We start from the raw sequence: 25424 nt of genomic DNA, 5'->3' as shown, positions 1-25424 counted from the left end.
CTTTAAAACCAAGCAAGACTCAGAAAAAAATCACAAAATGTAAAATCAATAATTTTGATTACATCAAATTAAAAATTTTTTGTACAAACAAAACTAATGCATCCAAAATTAGAAGGGATGAAACAAATTGGGAAACGATCTTCAATACAAAAACCTCTGGCAAAGGTCTAATTACTCAAATTTATAAAGAGCTAAACCAATTGTACAAAAAATCAAGCCATTCTCCAATTGATAAATGGGCAAGGAACATGAGTAGGCAATTGTCCATAAAAGAAATCAAAACTATTAATAAGCACATGAAAAAGTGTTCTAAATCTCTTATCATCAGAGAGATGCAAATCAAAACAACTCTGAGGCATCACCTCACACCTAGCAGATTGGCTGACATTACACCAATGGAAAGTAATGAATGCTAGAGGGGATGTGGCAAAGTTGGGACATTAATGCATTGCTGGTGTAGCTATGGATTGATCCAACTATTCTGGAGGGCAATTTGGAACTATGCCCAACAAAAAGATAATAAGGAAAAGACTTGTACAAGAATATTCATAGCTGCACTCTTTGTGGTGGCAAAAAATTGGAAAATGAGGGGATGCCCTTCAATTGGGGAATAGCTGAACAAATTGTGGTATATGTTGGTGATGGAATACTATTGTGCTCTTCAAAAGAATAATAAAGTGGAGGAATTCCATGGAGACTGGAACAACCTCCAGGAAGTGATGCAGAGTGAGAGGAGCAGAACCAGGAGAACATTGTACACAGAGACTGATACACTGTGGTACAATCAAATGTAATGGACTTCTCCATTGGTGGCAATGCAGTGATCCTGAAAAACTTGGAGGAATCTACGAGAAAAACCACTATCCACATTCATAGGAAACATGATGGGAGTAAAAACACCAAAGAAAAACAACTACTTGAATACATGGGTCAAGGGGATGTGGTTGGGGATGTAGACTCTAAATGAACATCCTAATGCAAACACAAACATGGAAATAGGTTCTGATCAAGGACACATGTGATACCCAATGAAATTGCACATTGGCTGTGGGAAAGGCAATTGGAGGGGATGGAGGGAAATAATGTGATTATTGAAACCAAGGAATAATGTTCTAAATTGACTAAATAAACGAATTCAAATGGGAAAAATAAATAATTAAATTAAAAATAAAAAAAAAGACTCCAGCAAGTCATTACAAGGGTTTTTCACTATGACCAGGTAGGATTCATACTAGAAATGCAAGGATGGTTCAATATTAGGAAAACCATCCATAATTGGTTATGACCATATTTGACCATATTAATAAACTGACAAAAATCACATGATTATCTCAATAGATGCAGAAAAAGCCTTTGACAAAATACAATACTCATTCCTACTGAAAACACTAGAAAGTATAGGAATAGAAGGGACTTTCCTAAAAATAATAAACAGTATATATCTAAAACCATCAGCAAACATCATCTGCAATGGGGATAAACCATAAGCCTTCCCAATAAGATCAGGAGTGAAACAAGGATGCCCATTATCACCTCTATTAATTAAAATTGTACCAGAAACACTAGCTGTAGCAATTACAGAAGAAAAAGAAAGTGAAGGTACTAAAATAGGCAATGAGGAGACCAAGTTATCACTCTTTGCAGATGATATGATGGTCTACTGAATAGGAAGACATCGAATCAGGGAGAAGATTTTGAGGCAAATAGGGGGTAATGATCAAGAAAGTGTAGAGATAATTAATGGGTTGTATAATGTGATGATGGAGAGCCCTACAAAAGGAAGTGTCTTTCTGACACCTATAATAATTTTTATTGTTTTAGGAGTAAGACACAAAGGAAAGGGAGAATCCATAGGGCAAGTTCTACAAAGTAGTGGTGGAAACTGTCTACAGGGGTATATTTGGAAAGGATACAATTTCGGATTGCATGAGAAATATAGAAAACAGAGAAATTAGATAATTAAAGGATTATAAATATGAGAATGAGACTCTAAAAGAGAGGATGGATAATGAAGAGAATAAAAGAAATCCTTTTCAGAAAGAGGCATGAAAAATTAAAAAAAACTAATGAATAATACTAGTTGAAAAGAAAGAAAGGAAGAAGGGAATCTAATTGACTCATTAGGAGGAAAAATAGAGGGAAGGATTATATATAATCAGAGAAAAGTAGAAGAGAAAAAAAGAAGCAAAATCCCAAAGGAAAAGAGAAAAATAAGAAGAGAGGCTGAGGAGTGAACAGAAGAGAGCCAGTGGGAATAGGACCACTTTAATAAAGATTAAAATAAAATAACTGAGGAAATAGATTACTGTGCTTATAGCAGAAGAGTGAAAATTCATAACTTGAGAAATACCCAATATAAAAGAGAAGATGAAAACTAGAAATCTAACTCATAACTTTAAATGCCAATGTATTGTATCTATACAATACAATGAAAAAGAATGACAGATTGGATAAGTTTAAAAACTCTATGGTCTGCATGAAATATTTTTAAAAGGAAAAAATGTCCAGATTAACAGAAAAACATGAGAATTTAAATAATCTAGTATATGAAAAGAAGTTAAACAAGATGTAAATGAACTCTCAAAGAAAAAAACAGGATAAGATAGATTTAAAAATTAATTCTATCAAAGAACTAATTCAATTGTGATTTAACCTCTAAAAATAGTAAAAGAAGGGATCCTACCAAATTCTTTCTTGGGTACAAATATGGTCTTCATATATAAGCTAGGAAGAGTCAAACCAAAAAGGAAAGTATAGACCAATATCTCTAATGAATAATGATGTAAAAGAAAGTTTAAAGACAATATTAATAAGGAGATGATAAGCAACATATCATAGACTATTTTTTAAAAACCCTTTCCTTCCATATTAACTCCAAGTGGTAAGGGCTAGGCAATGGGGGTCAAGTGACTTGCCCAGGGTCACACAGCTGGGAAGTGTCTGAGGACAGATTATATCATAACTATTGTGGAAAGTTAATATTGAATTGGCATATCTTTTGTGAAATAATTTACCCTTTATCTCCCCCAAGAATTGTTTTTTTTTAAAGCTGAAACAGTTTCTCCCCCAGGCTTTGAAACTGGGTTGAGTGCTCTTTTTGTTGAGGATAATAGGATCTGGGTCAGAGCCATGCAGCCACTTGACCTATATGAAAGATTAAGTCAGCAAGCTCTAGCCACATCGCAGGCAAGAAGAAGCTTCTTGGTGTCGGTAAGCCCATCTTCTTCCTGTGATATGAGGAGAGACGAGCTGTGGGCTCCAGGCCCACCTTCTCAAGGATGATGCTCCAGTCAGTTACATATCTCGGTCTGCACCACAGGAATTCAGTGTCGTTTGTCTGCCGTGTGCTCCTGGGCTTTCTGGCATCCACTCAGATGACGGAGGGAGTCTGGCTAGTTCCATGTTCCTGGATAATAAATGAGCTTAGCAATCCTGTTCTCAGGAAGTCACTGTCACACTCTGTGCACTGTGACTAGGCTAGATTTGTGCCACAAGTTCAGGGTTGGTTCAAAATTAGGGAGAGGAGCGAATACAAGAGCTCCCTCTGTTCAACACAGGAATACATGGAGGATGCTTCAATATGATAAATATATAAGAGCCCGCAGGGTGCATAAGAAGATGCTAAATGCCCACCTTGGTAACAGAGGAGTCAAGTCTTTACGATAAGTTCGGGGATGCAGCAGAGGTGACTCATGTTATGACCACTTCATCACAGAGCTAGAAACGCCAGCCACAACCACCATAGAAGGGAAAGACATTGAAGGCATCACTTGGATGGGACAACTATCAGCCAGAATTCTCTCCTCTTCTTCATTAGGAAAAAGTGACACAAAAAGAACTTGAAAGTCTAGAGCTGGCACAAAGCTCAAGCTGTGTCTCCCCGGCAGCCTCTAACCCATAGGAGTAAAAAGCGTCCCACTGACGAGGGTCTGGGCTAGTTATAGCTGAGTCGATACCTGACGGCCATGAGCATCGCCATCTTCTGCCCATATGGAGGGGGAGCAGCTGGGAGCTCCTGTGCTTTTGTTGTGCGCGCTCACTTTTCCTATTAAGGCTAAGCAAGCTTTTTGATGCTGGGCCAATGACCGAAGAAGGCTTCCTACCAGAGCTGATAAGATTTAGAGTAAAATCAGCTTGACGTGGCAGCTTGTGCTTCAAATGCAGAGTTCAGTATTTTGCTTTTCCACATGCTCGACCATGTTCAAAACGATTTGGTTATATTATCTTAACTGACCCTCACCAAAATGCTGCTAGACGGGCAATGCAAGGAGGACCCCATTACAAGTGAAGAAGCTGAGACTTCACCAGAGTTCAGGGTCACAAGGTGGCATGTGGCAGGGCTTAGACTCCAACTAAGGTCTTCTGACATCAAATATTGGGTCAGTTCTTTAAAACAGAGCTGTAATTCACGTCAGACTGAGTATATTTTAATTTTACTCAATTGCCTATTTTAAAGGCAAAAGGCTTTCCTTTTGGAGCAAAGCAATAGAAAAATAAATGTCTTTTAATTGCATTATCATTATAACTTAAAATGTAGCACATTGTAAACCCAATAGTGATATTTCTGGGCCAAAAGGTATACACGCTTTTATCACTTCCAACACAGTTCCAGATTGCTTTCCAAAACGACTGAATCCTTTCACAGTTCCAGCGACAGTATATTAGCATCCCGATTTCTCTCCATCCTTTCTAACATTTGTCATTTTGCCCTTTTGTTATTTTAGCCAATATGATCAGTTGAGATATTTCTGAGTTTCGGTTTGTATTGCTCTCATAAATAATCATTTAGAGCATTTACAAATTTAGTTATATCTAATTTTGAATTCTTTTTTCAAAAAATGTGTGTGCATATCTTTTGATCATTTATCAATGGAGCTCCCATTTTTATACGTTTGACCAAGTTCTCGATATATTTTACATAGGACATCGCTGAGAAATCGTGTATAAAATTCCTCCCCTCACATGATCTTCTGCTTTCCTTCTAATCGTGGTTACATGAGGGTTTTTGGCACTAAAGCTTTTCAATTTCATGTACTCAAAATCACTCTTTTGCCAATCAACTGACGAATAGTTCAAACAAGTCGTGGCACGTGATTGTGACGGAATGTAAGTGCCATGAGAAATGACAACAGATCAATTTTGGGAAAAGGTACAAAGACCTACATGAAATTATAAAGAGTGAAATGAGCAGAACCAAGAGAACATTGTATAAAGCAACAGAAATCTTGTCTGAAGAATAATTTGTGCATGTCCCCCTCAGAGAAAGAAAGAAGAAAGACATTGTTATCTATGCAAGTATCTTTTTTCAAATGATGCCTTGTCAAAAGAGGGGAGGGAGAAAAGGAGTTAACCGGGCATTTAAATGCTACAAACAAACAAATTAATTAAGTAATTAAAAAAAAAACTTAGCAAGTTACCAAGATACTAACTGTTGGAATGGGTGGCGACTTCCTCGTTATGATATAACCAGCTAACAATGGGTGCAGGTGAGCTGCTAACTTGGCAAACCACTTCTGCATCCTCTCCTTGCTTAAATTCTTGAGGAGATACCACTTCTCTGAAAGTGAGTTTTTCTGTAATAAGGGGAAAAATCAAAGAATAAAATGTAGCATCTCCTACTTTTCTATCCAAGTCCATATAATTTAATGCAATAGTAGAATTAAACTAGTCCTCTAAAATCTGTCATCCTTTTTCATAGCATCATAGGATTTAGATCGAGATGGAATATTAGATCATATCGTCCCACCCCTTCATTTTAGAAGTAAAGAAATTGTGGTCCAGATATGAAATAACTTGACCAGAGTGAGGAACTTGATCTGAGGTCTTCTGATTCCAATCTAGTGCTTTCCCCCAAATAATTACCATGTCCCCTTTGGGATGGTTTTTTTTTTAAACAAAATCTTCATAAAGAGTCATACATAATGTATTGTTTTTTATAAAATGCATTTCTCTTTCTTGATATGAATTTATTTCCCTTCAGAGAAAAATCACACACCTTCTTACAAAAGGTTTAATAGAATATAAACGTATCTATATTTCCCTATGCTTACAAGCGTAGCAGCTTGAGCTGTTTTAAAGAAAGGCTTCATTGCCACCACCTACTATAAAATCAGTTCTTTGGTGATCATTGTCTAAATGATCTTTTTCCCTTTCAAAAACTAAAATTGCTATGTTTAATATTACTAATGTTGTATAGTGGTCTGAAATAATTCAAGCATTCTCCATTCACTCTATTTCACCAAAAAAGTCAAAACTAGAATATTTAGATTTCCACTGCAAAAATAACACTATCATTTGAAGAACTGTGGTCAATGGGGAATTAACTAAATATCTTTGCTAAAATGATTTTTAAAAATATTGCATTAAAAAGAAGTAAAGGTTTATTTTAAAAGGACTTACGGTAAATCTCCAAAACAACTGTAGCTTCTTGTGTCTGCCCCTTAGCATCTGTTCCTTGACACCGATATATTCCAGCATCCTCTATATTTGCATTATAAATTGTTAGTCGAGACCTAGCACCTTCCTTTTGTACCACTACTCTCTGTGAAGAAACTATCTTCTCTCCTTGAGGATTGTACCAATCTATATCTTCCAGTTCTCCAATTGCTGCAAAGAATAATAACCAAAGAAAAGTTTAAAATGGATTCAAAAGTGAATTTATTGACATTGACATTTGTTTCTATTCATTCAACACTTTGAATAACTGAAAAAGATGAAAAAAGAAAGTACCTCTGTTTTAAGGCCTGACAAGTTCAAAAATAAGCACTTAAGTTAGTCAGCAAGCAGTTCTTGTCTAAGGACTGATAGCGTGCTCAGCATTGGCAAAAACAGTTTCTGTTCTCAAGCAGCACTTTCTGATAGAGAAGACAAAATATAAAGAGCTGGGTCTAAATAAGATATATTCAGAGTGTATGTGGGTCATCTGAAAATGAAAAGGTGTTCGCTAGCAGCTAGAAGGTAAGAAGGAAAATCACTGCAAGGGTGATCTGTGAGAGGAGAAACGAAAAGAGGAGGAAGGGATAGAGCATGCCAGGCGCTACCTGTGAAGTCCAGAGGAAGGGAGGAAAAATTCTCTTAATGATGGGAAAAAGGGCATTTCCTGACTTCCCAACTTGAAAAAAAAGGGAAGTATCAATTCAAATTTTTGTGTATTTCCAGAGCAGTGGGAGAAAAAAAAGTGGATCTATGTTCCTCTAGGAAAAGTTACTAGTTATGGTTGGGGAAAATCTGGGATGAGCTGGAACTGATATTTAAAGCATCCCATTCCTTTTTCTATTGTTTCTTTCTGCTGATCAGCTGAATGAGTTGGGGATGGAACAAATTCTGCCATTGGCTATGTTAAAAAAATCCTGAATTGAGCTCTGAGTCTGTCAACTTTCTATTAGGAGGCTGGGAACATTTCATCATGATCATGGCTAGACATTGTGTTGGTTAATTAGTGTTCTAAAGTATTTTAAAAAACAGTTGTTTTTATAATAATGTTATGACAAATTTCCTGGTGCTATTCATGCATCATAAATTTTCCCAGGATTCCCTGAAACTTTCTTCTTCATCACTTCTTATAACACAAAAGCATTCCATATTCCCCAGCTGTTGAGTACCTTCTCCATTTCTAATTCTTTCCTACAAGAAAAGCTTCTATAAATATTGTTTCGTGCATGGTTTTTTTCCTCTTTTGTTCATCTCATTGGAGCATAAATCTGTAACCAGGAGCTCGAGAGCATTTACCTAAGACATTTCTCATTGGTGAAGAGTGCTTTGACACTCTGTGCCTTTCAGAGGATTATGGTCTATTCTTCTGACTTGCACTTTTGAGAGAGGAGATCCAGGGAAGGTAGAGTCAAGATGACAGAATAAAAGGAAGTGAATTTTTGCCTGCTTCATTCAGTATACCTCCCTTCACAACAATTTGGAAAATGCACCAGGCCAAATTCTGATTAGAAAATCCATGAAAAAGTCAAACTGCATCATTTTTCCAACCCAGGGCATATTAGGAAGACATAGAGGTCAAGACACTATGTTAGAAACCGGTTAAAAGTACAGTACAGAAGCAATAGCAGTGGACAGGAAGCATTCCAGTGCCCAGGAATAAAAAGGAACCAAGAGTAAACACTAGGACAGAGGTACTGGGGTACAAGGAGATTTCAGGATGCCTGAACTGGAACTGTCCATAGGAATCCAACATTTCAGTGACCTGTTATCCAATGTTGGGTCTCAGATGCTGAACAGAGAGGAACAATAGCAAGTGAATGTGGGATATTACAGAAACTTAGATATGTGACTTGGAGCCCAGATATAGTTTGGTTGACTCAGTTCTAATCTTTAGTCCAGCCCATGAATCTACAGTGGAGAAATCAGAACAAGAGACTTAAGGAGATGAGCAATTCAGTTACTCTGAATTTGGACAACTTCCCAATAGGCTAATAGGCTCAGGATCCACAAGTAGTTTACAAAACTCAACTATAAACAAGCCAACAGATTCAGTTTCCAGAGATCATTGTGAGAAAGGCAATAAACACACCTTTTCAGAGATCACACCACTTTGGAAGCACTCAAGATTTAGAGACCCCTAGAAGTCAACAAAGACTAACACTAACAAAGTACAAAGGCAAGAAGTAGGCTGGAGAAATACACATAAAAAAAGAACCCAATTACAAGCAATTGTGAATCTTAAAACTGCTCAGACTCTACTTCAGAAGATTTGATTAAGCTATTCCCCATTTTTAACAATGGAGGTACTTGGTCAGGAATGTATTAAGAACTTTAAAATTACTACACCCTATTCAGACCGTGCCTTAGGGGAAGATAAAGTTGTAAGCTCCTGATTGAACAATGAAAAAGTCCCTAACTCATACTTATAGTGAAGCTAAAACCTTAAGCTAGGTCTATTTTTAGATCTAATATAAAAAGGTGCTAAGTACCTATAAAGGTTAAATTAATCACTAAAAGGTCAAGCAACTTACAAAATGGCAAGCTTAACAAAAGAGGTGTGAAGTACTCAGAAGATATAATCTACCCAGAGAAGGTGAGAACTAAAGAGTGATGAGAACTAAGAATGGGCAGTTCTGGGAAAAAACATCTACTATGTTTGGTAGATGTGAAAAGTTAGGGGAGGTACCTAAGAGAAAATTCTCTTTAAAAAGAGGCTCTTGGAACTCAGTGGAGGAGTTGAGGAGTTCAGTAAAGGACTGGAGCTTGCTTGAGATGATCCTGGGGTGAGTGATAAAGACTGATTTGCTCTCCTTAGACTCAGGCCTAGGCCATTTGGTCTAGGCCCTTTCTACTATTTTCTCTTTCTCTCTCTCTCCTTCCCTTAATTCCTTCATTTGTATTAATTAAAATCTCCATAAAACCCAGCTGACTTGGGTGTTTTCATATTTGGGAATTTTCCCATGGCAACCACTTATTTTTGATTTAAATCAAGACACAAAAAATTATCTTTACAGTTTGGCCAAAACCTTTACAGTTTTGGTAAATTCACAGTCTTGGCAAACCACATTTTCAAGGTTACACAATTACTATGGTAATAGAGAAGAGAAAGGCTCAAAAACAGAAGGCAACATCTTGAAAACACCTACAAGAAAGTCTCAAAGAAACTGCAGAATAGAGTTTACCCAACAAAATTTCCCAGAAGAGTTAAAGTAAGAACTAAAAATGATTTTAAAAACTAAAGTAGAGCTATGAAAGAGATATGAAAAGAAAATTAATAGCTTGCTTAAAAAAAAGTACAAAATTTTGTTGAAGAAAATGAAAACTGGCCAAAGAGAAGCTAATGGCTCCACGAGACATCAAGAAATAATAAAACAAAGTCCCCAAACTGAAAAATAGAAAATTTGAAATATCTTATAAGAAAAAAATAATTGAACTGGAATAGATAATTAAAAAATCATTGAACTCCCTAAAACTCATAATGAGCTTAGATATCATATTTCAAAAAATTATAAAGGAAAGCTGCTTGGATGTTGTAGAACTAGAAAGTAGAAATTTAAAGAATCAAGTAACTTTTTGAAAGAAACCCCAAAATGAAAACTCCCAGGAATCTTATGGCTAATATACAGAGGTTAAGGAAAAAATGACGCAAGGAACCAGAAAGAAAGAATTCAAGTGACACTGTTAGTAGCAAAGATTTAGCAGCCCTCAGGCCTGAAATGGGATATTTCAAGACATAAAGGATTTAGTATTATAGTCAAGAATAACCTACTCAGTAAAACCGAGAATAATCCTGAGTGGGAAAATTTTACATTTAATTAAATATAATACTTTTATGCATTCCTGACGAAAATACCAGAAATGCAAGATTAAAGAAAAGCATAGAAAGGTAAGCATGATTAAGAAATCATAACGGACTAAAAAAGGTTAAGCTGTTTACATTTTTTCTATGGAGAGATGATTATCACCAGGAGTTTTAGAAGGAGTCTAATTAGACAAAAGTCAGGGTGTGATTCTATCATGTTTGCATGATTAAATAGGAGAATAGAAGGGGTGAGGAAGAGGGGTCCATTGGGAGAAACAGAACAGGAGAAAAATGGAGAAAATTATCTTACATAGAGCTCATAAAATAATTTATGCAATTGAGAGAGGAGTGGGAAACATCTGAAACTCACTCTTATCTGAACTAGTACAAGGAGGGAAAAATAAACACACACACACTTATCTCATGCATGTGTGCATGCATGCAGAGACAATTGTATATAGAAACTCATCTTCCTCAACAGGGAAGTAGGCGGGAAAGGGGTTAAAGAGGAAGTGGAGAGTGTGAATATGAGGGAAGTTAGATTTAGCTAGGAAGTGATCAGAAACAAATTACTCTCTCAAAGAGGGTACAGGTTAAAAAAAGAAAAGAGAATAAGATGGAGAGAAATATGAGTTAGCAATTATAATTGTGAATGTGAGTGGGTTGAACTCACTCATAAATCAGAATGGAATAGCACAATGTATCCAACAATATGTTGTTTATAAAAATCACATCTGAAACAGAAGGCTATCCAGAAAGTTAAAATAAGAAGCTGGAATATGCTTCAGAAAAATACAAAGTAATTTACAAAAGATAAAGAGGGAAACTACATTTGCTGAAAGGTATCATAGAAAATTAATTAATATAAATACTGAAGATATATGTACCAAATGGTGTAGCATCTAAATTCCTAAAGGAAAAAGAAAATGAGTTGTAGAAAAAAAAAGATAGTAAAAGCATACTCAATTTACTCCTAAATAAATCTAAACCCAAAATAAGAAAGAAATCAAGGAGATTCATAGAAATTAAGAAAAGTTATATATGACAGACTTCTGGAGAATAATAGTTGGGAACAGAAAGGAATATATCTGTTTCTCAACTATGTAAGGGCACCTTCATAACATTGACAACATATTAGGGCATAAAAATTTCACAAATACAAAAAAGTGGAATTAGTAAAAATATCTTTTTTTAACATAATGATAAAAATGACATCCAGTAAAGGACTTTTGAAGAATAGATTTAAAATTACTTAATCCTAAAGAATTGATGGGTCAAAATAAAGCCTAGAAACAATAATTTCATTAAAAATAATGACAATGATGAATCATCCTCAAATTTTTGAAATGCAGTGGAGACATTACTAAGGGGAAAGTTTATAGTTAAACTCTTTCCTCAGTAAAAAGAAGAATGAGCAAATAAATGAATTGGCAATGAACCTAAATAAAAAAGTAGAAAACAAAATAAATTAGATAACAAAATAGCAATCCTGAAAAATCAAGATAGAGATTAAAAAAATTAAAAGTTAAAAAATTGCATTAACAAATAATATTAGCTGGTTTAAAAAAACACAATCAAATAATGAAATCATCAAATAATTTTATATTAAAAAAGAAAGAAGGCCAAATTACTAGTGCCAAAAATGAAAAAGGTGAATTTACAACCAATGATTTTGAAATGAAAGTAATTATTAGGATTGATTTCTTCCAATGATTTGCCAGTAAAATGAGCAATCTAAATGAAATGAATATTTAAAAATGTAAATTGTCCAGAGTGACAGAAAATGAAATAGAATAACTTAAATAACTCTACCTTAGAAAAATAAATTGAACAAGCCAAAAACGAACACCTTAAAAGAAGGAAAAAGTCCAGAACTGGATTTAGAAGTGTGTAGAGTGAGGAATTAGCATGCTATTCTCAAGTTAAATGAGTAAAAGCTGATTTCCACTCTTTCCCCATCCCATCCATCTTTTTTCAAGACAAGATGAACCCACCTCCATTCTTCGCCCAGTAGGACAAAGACCTTACAGCTTTAAGTGTTTAGGGTTGGGTCTTTAGACTTTATTGGGGAACTTGCCCTAGGGAGGTGTCCCAGACTGACCCTGAAGGATCCAATGGTCAAATCTTAAATACCCTCTTGTCTTAGAAGACTCTCCCATTATATCAGAGGCTTCTCCCAGGAAGTCAAACCCAATGGCAGGAATGATACTCTTGTATCCACTGTTCAGGTCTCCCAGGTAATCCAGCTCTGAACTCCTCCTCTCTTTGTAGCTACTGTAAAGCTATTCAACTTACTATTTCTGTCCTTTATTTCTGGATTAAAACCTTTGTGTCCAACTCTTGACCATTTCTTTAAAATGTTAATTTGAAGGAAGTCTTGAATATGTAAAATAAGTCTATTATATTTTTCTATAAGTTAAGAGTGTTTCTGTAAACCTTGGAACAAGGTATCTCTGGTCTATGACATGAGACATGACCACACATCTCTCTCCCTTCTCTCTCTCTCTCTCTCTCTCTCTCTCTCTCTCTCTCTCTCTCTCTCTCTCTCTCTCTCTCTCTCTCTCTCTCTCTCTCTGTCTATCTCTCCCTCCCTCCCTCCCTGTCTCCCTGTCTCTGTTCCTCTCTTTCTCTCTCTGTCTCTCCCTCCCCTTCTCTGTCTCTCTCTCTCCCTTCCTTCCTCCCTCTCTCATGTCTCTCTCTCTTGTAAACTTTTTCTTCTATCCCTCCTTTTTCTCTGTCTGCCTGTCTCTGTCTGTCTGTCTCTGTCTATGTCTGTCTCTCCCTCTACCTCTCTCTGTCTCTGTCTCTGTCTCTCTCTCTGTCTGTCTCTGTTCCTCTCTCTCTCTCTCTCTGAGTAAATCTGGGGAACACATTCTCTTTATGTCCATGATGTGAGACATTGCTCCACATTTCTCTCTCAATAAATATATTCCATTTTAAAGATGGTTTTTGACTAGAGAGGATGTTCAAGATCCCCTTAAACTTCTACTTCATACATAAATGAATTGTATAAAACATTTTTTAAAAACCAATTCTCTTCAATAGTACATAAAACTGAAAAAAAATAGGGAAGGAAGAAATCCTACCAAATTCATTTTATGGCACAAATATAGTCTTGAAACCTAAAATATGTATAGTTGGAAATTCTTGAACTCCTAAAAACTACATTGCCCCAAATTCTTTTCTGTATTACCTAGAATCCTTTTCCCTTTTCCTGCATCCTCACATTTACCTGATAGTATTTAAGTTTGCTGTGACTCCTCTCTGTCTGTCTGTCTGTCTCTGCCTCTCTCTCTGTCTCTGTCTCTCTCTGTCTCTTTCTCTCTGTGTCTCTGTCTCTGTCTCTGTCTCCCTTCTTCCTCATGGTCAAATTAGGCAGATTATACTCTAGTTTTTTTTCTTTATTTTAATAAATCTTATAAATGATAATTAAGCATATATTACATATAACATATATTAATTTTAAAACCCACAAATATATAGTTGAAACAGAGAAAGAATACTACAAGCCAATTTCCCTAATGAATATTGATGAAAATTTTATATAACATTAGCAAGGAGTCAAAAGAAATATATCACAAAGATCCTACACTATGACGAAGCTGGATGCACGCCAAGAATACAGGATTTGTTCAGTATCAGGAAAACTAGAACAGAATTGATTATATTAACAATAAAAACAACAAAAAATCTTAATAGTTGCAGAAAAAAGTTTTTGATAAAATACAAAGCCTATTCCTGTTAAAACCACTAGAAAGCACAGGCATCAATGGAGCTTCCTGATGAGGATTGCCTATATAAAACCAAGAGCAAGCATTATCTGTAATGGGGATGAGCTGGAAGTCTTTCCAATAAGATCAGGTCTTTCACCATCACTATTCAATACTGAACCTCGAACGCTAGCTACAACAGTCAGAAGACAAGAAAAGAATTGAAGGAGTAATTGAAGGAGTAAGGGAGGCAATCCTTTTTTGTTAGGATATGTTTAACAAGAGAACCACACAGCCAATTAAAAACCCAACAAACCAATCACCAGTAGAACAGAAGGATACAAAATAAAAGCACAGAAATCATCAGGGTTTTTGTACGTTATCAACAATACCCGGCACGAAAAGAGAGATTCCAAGGATTTTATACTGTCTAGTTTATCTTGGAGAACTTTGAAAAGGAACACCTAGTCACCTAGAGAGGCTGTGGGAAAGAAGCAGATAAAGGAAACTTCTAAGGATGGGGAGACTAATAGGGTTCCTATCTAAAACAGCTCTCTCTGCTAGTATCGATAGTATCAAGCAGGGACTTAACCCTTATTGACTTGTTTCAAATTGGATTTTCAGTGGGAGAAAAGGAAGAAAAGAGTGAGTTTCTCTTTTCTCTTTGCTTTCACAACTATGGCCAGCTTGTAGATTGAAGAGATACAGATAGATAGACAAGAAAAGAAAGGAAATGTTTTTCCTGGTTTGTCTGAATTGATAGTTTTACAAACTAGAGACGAAATCTGTAATTGAACTGTAATATCTTTATTAGAAATTTCCAAATTATGATTTAAAGGGTTATGTAACTGCTAAAACATCTGAACAGGTTTTTTTGAAGGTTTGCAATTAGAATTAAGCACAAACAAAAAATGCCTTTCTCGCCTTCCCAGGAGCCCAAAAGAGTACTGTCCTATTGGAAGATGGTTTCACCTACTGGATGATAAACAGAGCTGGAACTGGTTTTAAATGATTCAACAGAATTTAATTGTGTAGGTAAATGAGTTTCGAGATCCCCTAAATTGAAATAGATTATGCAACTCAAGAAATAAAAGCTTTGCAATTAATTGTTGCATAAGGAGATGTGCACAGAAGAGATTTAATAATGGTAGAGGCTGTCTGGAAATCAGAGTTAGACTTAAGGAAAGCAGGGAAGGGACGGTTATGGGAAGCTGGCAGAGCAGGTGTGGGACTCCCTTGCTCTTCAAACTCTTCCACAAATAATAAAAAGAATTCCACAAAATCAGTGATAAAGTGGCCAAAACAACTAGAAGTCAGGAGGGATGCTCAGAGCTACGATCAGGGAGGAAATGCTCTGATTTCCTGGCCTCAGTCTCACCAGGTGGCACAGAACTCCTGGAGCAAAGAAAGCAGAATAAACGAGTGGCAGCCCTATCTGTTCCTCCCCTGGTCTGCTAGACCAGGGCGCTGCATCCCAGTGGTGGATACTGGAAGAGCTGGCTAGGCTAGTCTCAGCCCCAGCAGCCACTAACCGGGGAAGGGCTTTGAGGGTCCCAGTGACCAGATACTTGCTCCATCCCAGGCTGTGGCACCTGGAGAGGAAGTGTGAAGAGAGAGCACACAACAGGGAGGGCAGTTGCTGAGAACAGTGGAGTCCTTGGCTGCAGTCAGGAGTGGGAGGCGAGCCATCTGCTTACAGCGGCTGTCTAATCAGTGGCTCTGGTGGAAGCACCTGAGGTCAGTCACACACTGGGGCTTTGAGAGGGGGCCACATTCTGCACCTGATCCTGGATTATAGACATTGGAAGAACTAAATAAGCCCCAGGAGATAACATACAAAAAGTCCTGAAACTTGAGGCACCAACAAGCACAAAGCCTGGCTGCTACAATGTTTTTTGAAAGAGTAGCAAAGGAGAAAGAACCTAATTACTAATAGCTAGTCTAAGACTAAGAAGACCTGAGTTCAAACTCAGAGGACAGTAAAGTAAAAATGCCTACTTTTTAAAAAAGCAAAGAAAAACAGTAAAGGGTTACAGCTCAAAAAGAGCTTTGGGGGGAATTTTTAAAAGACCTCAAAAACCAAATGAGAGAGGTTGAAGAAAATCAGGAAAAAAAAGAGTAATGAAAGAAAATTATGAAAGAAACATAACCCAAATGGGAAAAGAGATCCAGAAACTCATGGAAGAAAATAATTCATTAAGAATTCTATTTAGTCAGTGTTTCTAAGGCAACAAGAAATGAAGCAAAATAAAAAAGAATGAAATATTACAAGAATAATTGACCTGGAAATTGATCAAAGAGAGACATGATGAGAATATGAAAAAGAATTTAGAAATCATACTCCAAGAAATGATTAAGGAAAATTGCCTTGAAATTCTAGAACAAGAGGATAAAATAGAAATGGAAAGAATTCATGGATCACCATCACAAAGAGGCCCCAAGATGAAAATGTATAGGAACATCATTGCTAAGTTCCTAGCTCCCAAGTTAAAGGAAAAAAATAGATATTCAATGAACTAAAGGATTTTCAATTATTCTTGGGGGGAAACTCCAGAAATCAGTATAATATTTGATATATAAGAATCATAAGAAGGGAAACTTGAAAGACCAATTTTAAGGGACTCAAAAGGCCAAACTGTTTACTTCTTACATGAAAAAATGTCATCTATAATCCTTCAGAATGGCATCATTACCTGAGTAGTTTGAAAGAACACATATAGATAACAGACTTGAGATTAAGTTAAATATAATGGAATGAGCTAACCATAAATAGAAATAGACACAAAATAGAACAGGAAGAGAAAATAGAGCAACAACTTTCTCATATAAAAGTGGCCTGAGTGGAAGAACTATTACAGAGAAAGGAAGAAGAGAGGGAGGGCTGGTAGTACTAGAACCCTATTTTCATCAGATCTAAGTTAAAGAGAGAACAATACATACAGCCAGGATAAAATAAATAAAGGAGGGACTAAGGAACTAAGAAAAGGAAGTATAGATTTAAAGAAAAGAGGGCAAGAGGAAAAGAAAAATCAAGAAATACCTAGAAGAGCGTACCTATCAATATGGGGGTAAAATGAAGGAATAAAGGAGGGACTCTACGGACAAGATAAGGAGTAATTTTTAGAACTGAATTCATATCAAGAAATACAAAGATAGGGTTGGAAGGATAAGGAAGGGAATTTTCAAAAGGTGGATAGAATAAGAACTAAAAGGCAAGGAGGAAGGGACAATGGAAGGATGTATAGTTGGGTAGGCTAATCTAGACCTAGAAGGAGAGAATAAGGAGAAGAATAAAGGAAGGATTGTAAGAAAGGGGATAAACTTGAGGGGTAGACAGAAGAATGTGGATATCTGAGGAAGGATATAGCAAAAATAAAGGAAGAGGACAAAAATAAGGAAAAACAGAACAGGGGAAATCATGTAATCTAGTAATCATGACTTTGAATGTGAAAGGAATGAATTCACCCATAAAATTAAAATGGAGTGCAGAATGGATCAAAAACCAAAAACCAAAATGCTGTTTATAAGAAACACATTTAAAAATGAGACACAAATAGAATAAAAAGAAAGGGCTAGAGCAGGCTATATTATGACTCAGCAAATACAAAGAGAGCAGGGTTAAGACCCAGGATCTCTGAGAAAGTTAATACTAAAATAGATATAATCAAAAGAGATAAACAAGGAACCTATGTTAAAAAGGAACTATTGATAACGAAGCATTACCAATATTAAACCTACATGTAACAAATGTTGTAGCATCAACATTTCTAAAGGAAAAGCTAAATGAATTACACATGGAAAAAGAAAACAAACAATAATAATGGGATAAATTTAACCAAAAAATAAATAAAAAAGAAGTCAATGAGATGAATAAATTCTTAGGTAAGTTAAATACAATAGATATCTGAAGAGAACTGAATGGAAACAGAAAGTATTCTTTTTTTTAGTGGTACATGGTATCTTTACAAAGATTGACCATATATTAGGACATAAAAATATTATAGCTAAATACAGAAAATAAAAAATATCAAATCATCTTTTCCAGATCATAATGCAATAAAGATTATATATATGTATACATATACATATATATATATATATGTCAAGAGACCATAGAAACAAAAAGTAAAAACTAGTTGGAGACTCAATAACAATCTTAAAGAATGAGTGGGTTAAAGAAAAAATTATGGAAAAAATAAATCATTTCATTAAAGAGAATGATAATGATATAGATACCAAAATCTATGGTTAACAGCCAAGGCAGTAATTGGAAGATAATTTATATCTGTGCATACTACTATTAATAAGGAGGAAAATCAAAGAATTGGGAATGCAGTGAAAAAACTAAAAAAAAAGAACAGATTAAAAATCTCTAACTGAACACCAAATTAGAAATCCTAAAAATTAAAGGGGAAATCAATAAAATTGAATATAAGAAAAACATTACATTAATAACTTTAGGAGTTGGTTTTGGGGGGGAATCAACAAAATAGTTGGGGATATTTAATTTGTTCTTTTTCTAGTCTTTAAAATTGAATTCCCAATTCATTGATAATTACTGCTGATAACTATGACATACGATTGAGATGGAAAACTATGTTACCATAAGAAATGATGAACAGGCTAATTAAAAAAACTTGGAAAGAATTATATGTGCTAATGAACAGCAAAATGAGTAGAACCAAGAGAATATTACATACAGCTGCAGAATTAATACTTAAAGAATCACTTGTCAATGTCACCTCTAGAGAATGAACTGAAAAATGGAAACATGAAAGACACAAAATGTACACACACACACACACACACACACACACACACACACACACACACACACACACAGAGGGCTGAAATACTTGTAAATAAATTCTATTAATTTTTAGAAAAGCAAATGACAATAAAAAAGGGGGGCAGCTGGTTACTCAGTGGATTGAGAGCCAGGCCTAGAGACAGGAGGTCCTAGGTTCAAATCTGGCCTCAGACACTTCCCAGCTGGGTGACCCTGGGCAAGTCACTTAACCTAACTGCCTCATCTTTACCACTCTTCTGCCTTGGAGCCAATACACAGTATTGCTTCTAAGACAGAAAGTGAGGGTTTATATAAATAAAAAAAAAACAAAAAAAGAAAAGCAAATGACAAAAAAAGAGGATTGACTCAAAAGTAAAAGTAATTTAAGTTGATGGCATTTGCAAGATATTACTTTAAACTGTTACCAGTTTACAGGCGTGTTCTGTGGATTTTCTGAGAAGAGATGCCATTTGTAATTATTTCAGTTTTTACATAAATTTGCTCACATGCCAATCAAAAACTTGAACTACAGACCTCGTGGGCTCTAAATAAAAATGTGCGGACTGGCTTAATCAACAAACGCCACATTGGAGGACTAGGACTAATTAAATTCCTATCACTAGATTGTTAACTCTAGCTTGCAGGTATTGCAGATTAGTGAGGAATCAAACGGATTTTGCACAAAGAAGAAAAATGATTAAATTCCTTAATCAAGAAAAAAGGAGTGAAGGTAAAACAAAGTATGGAATCAGAGCGTAAAAAGATCCATCTTGAAGTTTGTAATTTTTAATTAAAATCCACTAGAAGAAGAAAGTATAACTGAGAGACGGTTTGTGAAGCGGAGCTGGTAGGAGAACAGGTGGCCTCCCCTTGCACAGGCAATGTGGGTGACTCGAAGTAAGAGACTGACATTTTGGACAGGTTTGAGAAGGTTTTTGTTTTCCATGAAACAAGAAAGCTATGAGAAATTTTTTTGGAAAAATGCCTATTTATTAGCAATTTTGGAAAAAGAGTTTACTCTCGGGTCCTAATAATTATCCAGGGAAAACTATCCAGGTGCAGGAGAGCGCACTAACATTCCTTCCCTGGAAGACCAGTAAAGGGCTTATTTCAAACCGTACCATCTTACGGGCTCCAAAAGGGGGGCCTGGGCAGGCCAAAGTGCCCCCATGAATCTAGACAAGCAAACTAGTGAAAGCAGCAGCCTCTCCGGGCTGAGGCGCTGGCGGGCAGCTTAATGGTCCTTGGGAAGATGGAGACTCTGAATGCTGCCATTTGCGATTATCAGCCTACGTGTGATTTGATGAAGTTTCTACTGAAACTAATTTAAGATACGGTCTCATTTAAAGTGAAATGTGTTCGCCTATTTAGATAATTGTAGTAAAGGAGACCTTAATGCAAAATACATTTGATAGCTGGCATTTAGGCAATATGCTTGGAAACTTCCTAGATAAAGAAGACCTGAGTGGAAATCTGTTCTCAGAAACTCGCTAATTGTAGGAACCCAAGCAAGACACTTCACTTGTTTGCCTCAGTTTCCTCATCTGTAAAGTGAGCTAATAAATAACTGGGCCCATCTCCAGGATTGCTGTGAGGATCAAATGAAATAATAACTGAAACATGCTGAGCACAGGCTGGCATGTGTAAACACTATTTAAAGGTTAGCTATTTTTTATTAAGTGTAATTATTCTATACTGGTTTTTTGAATGTGAGTGATGTAAATGCCACATGGATAGATGGTGATTTACTAAATAAAAGGATTTTGAAATGCATTCAGTTGAATTTATCTTATTTGACTGGCAAAAAAAGTTTTGTGTTATGTTTTGAGAATCCACGACGTTTATGTTGTTATTATGCTTGTGCTTGTTCTTGGGTTGTAAATTTGAGAAATGTAGAAGAAATGCTTTAAATTTGGAGAATGATACCCAGAGGGGACACAAGTGTATCATCAGAAAAGTAACTTTTCCTTTCATTGAGATTCTGTTAGAATATGAATTGAGCTCCTAAAGAATCCAGTCATATTTTCTGAAAACTGTTAAGGGTTTATTGAGAATATTTTGTTTTAAAAGGATAATAATAATACTTTATTATTGAAAAAAACACCATAGACTTCTTAAGGTATCCTTACTAGTCAGGTTCTTTGGGACTCCCTGTTTTGAGTAGGAACATTAGATTTTAACTCTGAGAGAAGTTGTTGACAACAGGTTGTCAAGTTGTGAAGGACTTCAAAGTTTGCTTATGGTAAAGAATGAATTTTATCTATAGATTGTTGTTCCATCACTTATAACAATTATAAATAGTATGTATTGAGGTTACATCTTTAAGTCAGAGAGAGAGAGAAAAAGGAGGGATAGAAGAAAATATTTACAAGAGAGAGAGAGACATGCGCACACACGTGCGTGCGAGAGAGAGAGGGAGAGACACACACAGAGAGAGAGAGAGAGAGAGAGGGAGAGAGAGAGAGGGAGAGACACACAGAGAGAGACAGGGAGGGAGGGAGAGAGAGAGACAGAGAGAGGGAGGGAGAAAGAGAGAAGAGAGAGAGAAGGAGAGAGACAGGGAGAGGGAGAGAGAGAGAAAGGAGGGAGAGAGAGAGAGAGAGAGAGAGAGAGAGAGAGAGAGAGAGAGAGAGAGAGAGAGAGAGAGAGAAAGAGAGAGAGACACAGAGAGGGGGGAGAGACACAGAGAGAGACAGGGAGGGAGAGAGAGAGAGACAGAAAGAGGGAGAGAGAAAGAGAGGGAGGGAGAAAGAGAGAAGAGAGAGAGAAGGAGAGAGACAGGGAGAGAGGGAGAGAGAGAGAGAGAGAGAGAGAGAGAGAGAGAGAGAGAGAGAGAGAGAGAGAGAGAGAGAAAGAGAGAGAGAGAGAGAGATTCTTTTCAAGAAGAAATCCTTGAATAGAGCAAAAAGGTTGTGAAGAAGTTGACATGTAGAAGAATCAGCACCTTAGTCATGACTTGATCCCTAGCTTATCACCCTAAAAGGTTTGGGGAATTTCCCCTGGGTGAAATCTTAAGACCCCCTCTCTTGGTTTAGCTGAGATATTGCTTTCTTGTGTGAAAGTTCATTACCTCTGTGAATTGCCCGATATATTCTCATTTGTATAATTTCTTAGATTTATTTTTGCTCTCAGCTTGGACAAATGGGTTTATTTGCTTTGGAGCATGGATGATTATTTTTATAATTGGCATTTGATCAGGAAAGAGTCAATTCTTGAACACGTTGTTGGGGGAACTCCTCCATTATGATATGATACAGCTTAAACCTAAAAATTACTCCCCCTAGACTAAAAGTATTTTGAGGGCATTTATGATTCTATTTTTATTTGCACTCATATTTACATAATAGTTTTCTTCATATTAGTAATTAAAGTGAAAATGTTGACATTTTATTGTGAAAAGGATTTTCTATCACGATTCCAAAATGCTGATGCTCTATGTTGTTCACACAAATCATATCCTGTTCTCATTTCCCATCTAACTCCCCCCCTTCTCCCATCCATATAGACACATGGATACATCAAAGAAATAGACATGGGCAAATCTTATGGCCAAAAAGAGTACAAGGGACAGACTATGCAGCCTTGCTCAGCCAGTTCTCTGCTCAGCCAGTTTCTACGGCAAATGAGAAGTGTTTTATCGTCTTTTTTGGGTACGAGACCAGTCATCGGAGGCTATCCAAATTCAGCTGCTTTTTAATGTTGTTTTATTTACATTAGAACTAGTCAATATTGTTTTCTTGGTTCAGAATACGTTTCTGTGAATTCACACAAATACTTTCACACGTCTTTAAATTTTTCATATTATTCTATTCTTACGGCTCAACGACATTCTATTTGATTCATGTCCCCACATTTGTCTGTACACAAACGTTGCGGATAGACAGAATATCTGTATACATCCACATTGTTTCTGGCTTTATGTTGTTTTTGGTTTGTTTGCTTTTTTGCTAGTAGAGAAACATGACCAGTAGAGTGGTGCTCTACATAGGAAGCTGCTCTTCCCATCAATAAAATCTGGGTTCAAAACCTACCCCTCACAGTTACTTGACTTTTCAATAATTCTCTGAGACTGAAGGTTGTAGAGCAGGCATGTCTCTGCATCAGTGGAAACAGCGGGCTCCTCTCAAGTAACTTAACCCATGAAATGACGGCTCGAAACATTTCTTTTGCATGTATTAATCGATGAACACATTGTATCCCTCCAGGCTATTGGTGATAACGGATGATGATGGTGAATGCAGACTTGATGAGGGTCTGGCACTTTCACCTTTGAATCTATCATCAGGACGTGGGTCACTACTTGGCACATCATAGATAATCATAAAGATCATTAAATGACTCCTACATGGGATAGTTTTTAAGATGATACTTTTAAACCTGTTTCTTGCAGGGATACTTTCCAATTATTCTGGAAAATATGGGTTTTAAAAATGTTATCCATATTAGTCACATCTATTTCCAAGTAGGCCCTTCCCCCATTCTTTCCTTTATATCAAAGGGGAAAAAGGGGTAAAAATGTAGTTCAGGAAAACAAAAAAAATCACCTAAATCTGACAACATATATCAATATTTTTCCATATACACGGTTGTCCACACTGTATATATTGCTTTCCTGACAGTGCTCATGTGCCTTTGCGTTGGTTTCTATACACTTTCTTAAGTTTACTCTGAATTCATCAAATTTAGTGCTCTTCAGAGTAAACTAATATTCTTTTATATTCCCCTGTCAATGGGCACTTGCTCTGTTTGCCCTTCTTTGCTACTATAGAAAGAGCTTTGATGACTATTTCGGCATATATTGGATGTTCCTTTGATTTGGGGGGAGTTGATCTGGTGGGATTTCTGAGTCAAAGGAAATGGATGTTTTTCTCACTGTTTAAAAACATCCTTCCAAAGTGTTTTCCAGGAGAGCTGGTGCAGCTCATACCACTGCCAAAACTTGATTAGCCGAGCTATCTTTCTGTTAGCCCCTCCTTCTGTAGTTCTTAAAATAATCTTAATTATCCCCTTCTTTGGTCTTCATTTTTGCCAGTTTGCTGAGTGAGAATAGGTATTACTGAAAAAAACTAGGCAATTCATGAAAAAAAAACAATTTTTACTCACTTTGTCACAAGGAGTTCAAACATTTATAACACTGAATGCAACCTGTAATCCGTGTGTTTTGGGAGAAAGTGGTCCCTTGAAAAAACTTATTCTAATAATCATGATACCAGTTTGAACTTTGTGTGTAGAGTAAATTGGGCAAGTGATGTAACCTTTGTGATTATAAGTCAGAAAAAGAAAAAGGCCAAATCCAGTTTTTGTTTTTTTATGTTGTGCCTCAATTATGGCCATGGGGGAAGAGAAACGGAATGTAATAAGCCTTTATATGGCATATACTGTGTGCCGGATAGTGTGCCAAGTGCTTTGATACTTTCACAACTACCCTCTCAGGTAAGAACGCTTATTATCCCAATTTTAGAATTAAAGAAATGGATACAAACAAAAGTTAAATGATTTGCCCAGAGACACAATTGGCAAGTGTCTGAGGCTAGGATTTAAATTCATTTCCCTGATTCAAAGGCCAGCACTATATTCACTATACACCTAGCGGGGAGAGGAAGTAAGTCTTCTTGGTAGTTTACCATTTAATCCCAATAATCTTGCTATCTATCTAGGAGATAAACTTAATTCTTTCTGCCTATGCAAAGACTCAAAGCCCTAATGAAAATGTCATGCTTATAATTCTACTGAAACAATTGAGATTATCTCAATGAATCTATTAGTATGCACACATTTCTATAATGGAATTCTTTTTTATAATCTGGTCATTTTAGGAGTTAAAAATAACAAGGTATATAAAAATACATCAAGCATTTAAAACAGAACGCTGCTTCCCACAATGTACAGTTAGGAAAATCAAAGATAATGTCAATATCTCTAAAAAGTGATAGTGGTGAATATGTCATCGTTTTTCAGTGATATTAAGGGATGTCATGAATATCAAGAGATTAAGGCTGAAATGCATCATGGATAATCTTAAAAGTATATTCAGATGCTTACCTGTACATGTGAAGAATTTGGACTCACCAACACTAATTTCTACTTTGCTAAGTGAAATTGTCACTTGTAGAAGAGCTGAAAAATATAATTAATAAGCCATGATTTAAATGTCACTTTTTGATCAAAATGTCTTCCATTATTTGGAAATAACTCTAAGAGAAACTGTACCTCAGCTCCATGGTGAAGGACCTCCCCCAAATTTGAAGTCCCTGATTAGTGCCTATTTTAACATTCATCTCAACAATTATTAATCATATTTGCTCTCTGGTTAAGCTGCTTTTGCTTCAGAGAGTTTGGTTCTGAATCCCATCTTGGCTGCTTATTAGTTCTCACCTTGGACCAGAAGTCTCCCCAGAGGCCTCACCCTTGTCCTTCTGGAAATGAAGGATCAGTGAGGATCAGTGAGGAGGAACCTTTTAGACCTCCCCCCTCCCCTCAGACCACATGACATGCCCTCCCCCCTCCCCCCACCCTTCCAGGCCTGGGAGGGAGGAAGTGCTCCCATTGGGCTGCTGGGCAGAGAGGTGGGCCATCTGAGGAATGTGCTCAGGCTGGTGGAGTGGGGGAGGGGAGCAGCTCCCGGAGTCCCTGGACCTTTCTAGGAAAGAAGCCTAGTAGGGCCATATAGGTTGGCCATCACAGAACTAGA

The 25424-nt window shown here is 36.4% G+C and overlaps 1 protein-coding gene across 5 annotated transcripts in view; it reads right to left on the bottom strand.

The window, feature by feature from the left end:
* Nucleotides 1–25424, bottom strand: part of NCAM2 (neural cell adhesion molecule 2) — a 259192-nt gene that overhangs the window by 182774 nt on the left and 50994 nt on the right. For 2 of the 5 annotated variants that reach the window (XM_056825982.1, XM_056825984.1), the window contains exons 2-4: nucleotides 24776–24850; nucleotides 6400–6606; nucleotides 5430–5573 (exon numbers count right to left, since the gene is read on the bottom strand). The exons of 1 other annotated variant lie outside the window; for it this stretch is intronic. In XM_056825982.1, the coding sequence (XP_056681960.1) occupies nucleotides 5430–5573; nucleotides 6400–6606; nucleotides 24776–24850 (426 nt within the window). The remainder of the gene's footprint in view (nucleotides 1–5429; nucleotides 5574–6399; nucleotides 6607–24775; nucleotides 24851–25424) is intronic. 2 more of the 5 variants (XM_056825983.1, XM_056825985.1) reach the window with 1 other exon arrangement.

This window comes from Monodelphis domestica, chromosome 4 (genome assembly GCF_027887165.1).
Source record: "Monodelphis domestica isolate mMonDom1 chromosome 4, mMonDom1.pri, whole genome shotgun sequence".
NCBI classification, from domain to species: Eukaryota; Metazoa; Chordata; class Mammalia; order Didelphimorphia; family Didelphidae; genus Monodelphis; species Monodelphis domestica.
This window is presented reverse-complemented; position numbering and strand designations above follow the sequence as displayed.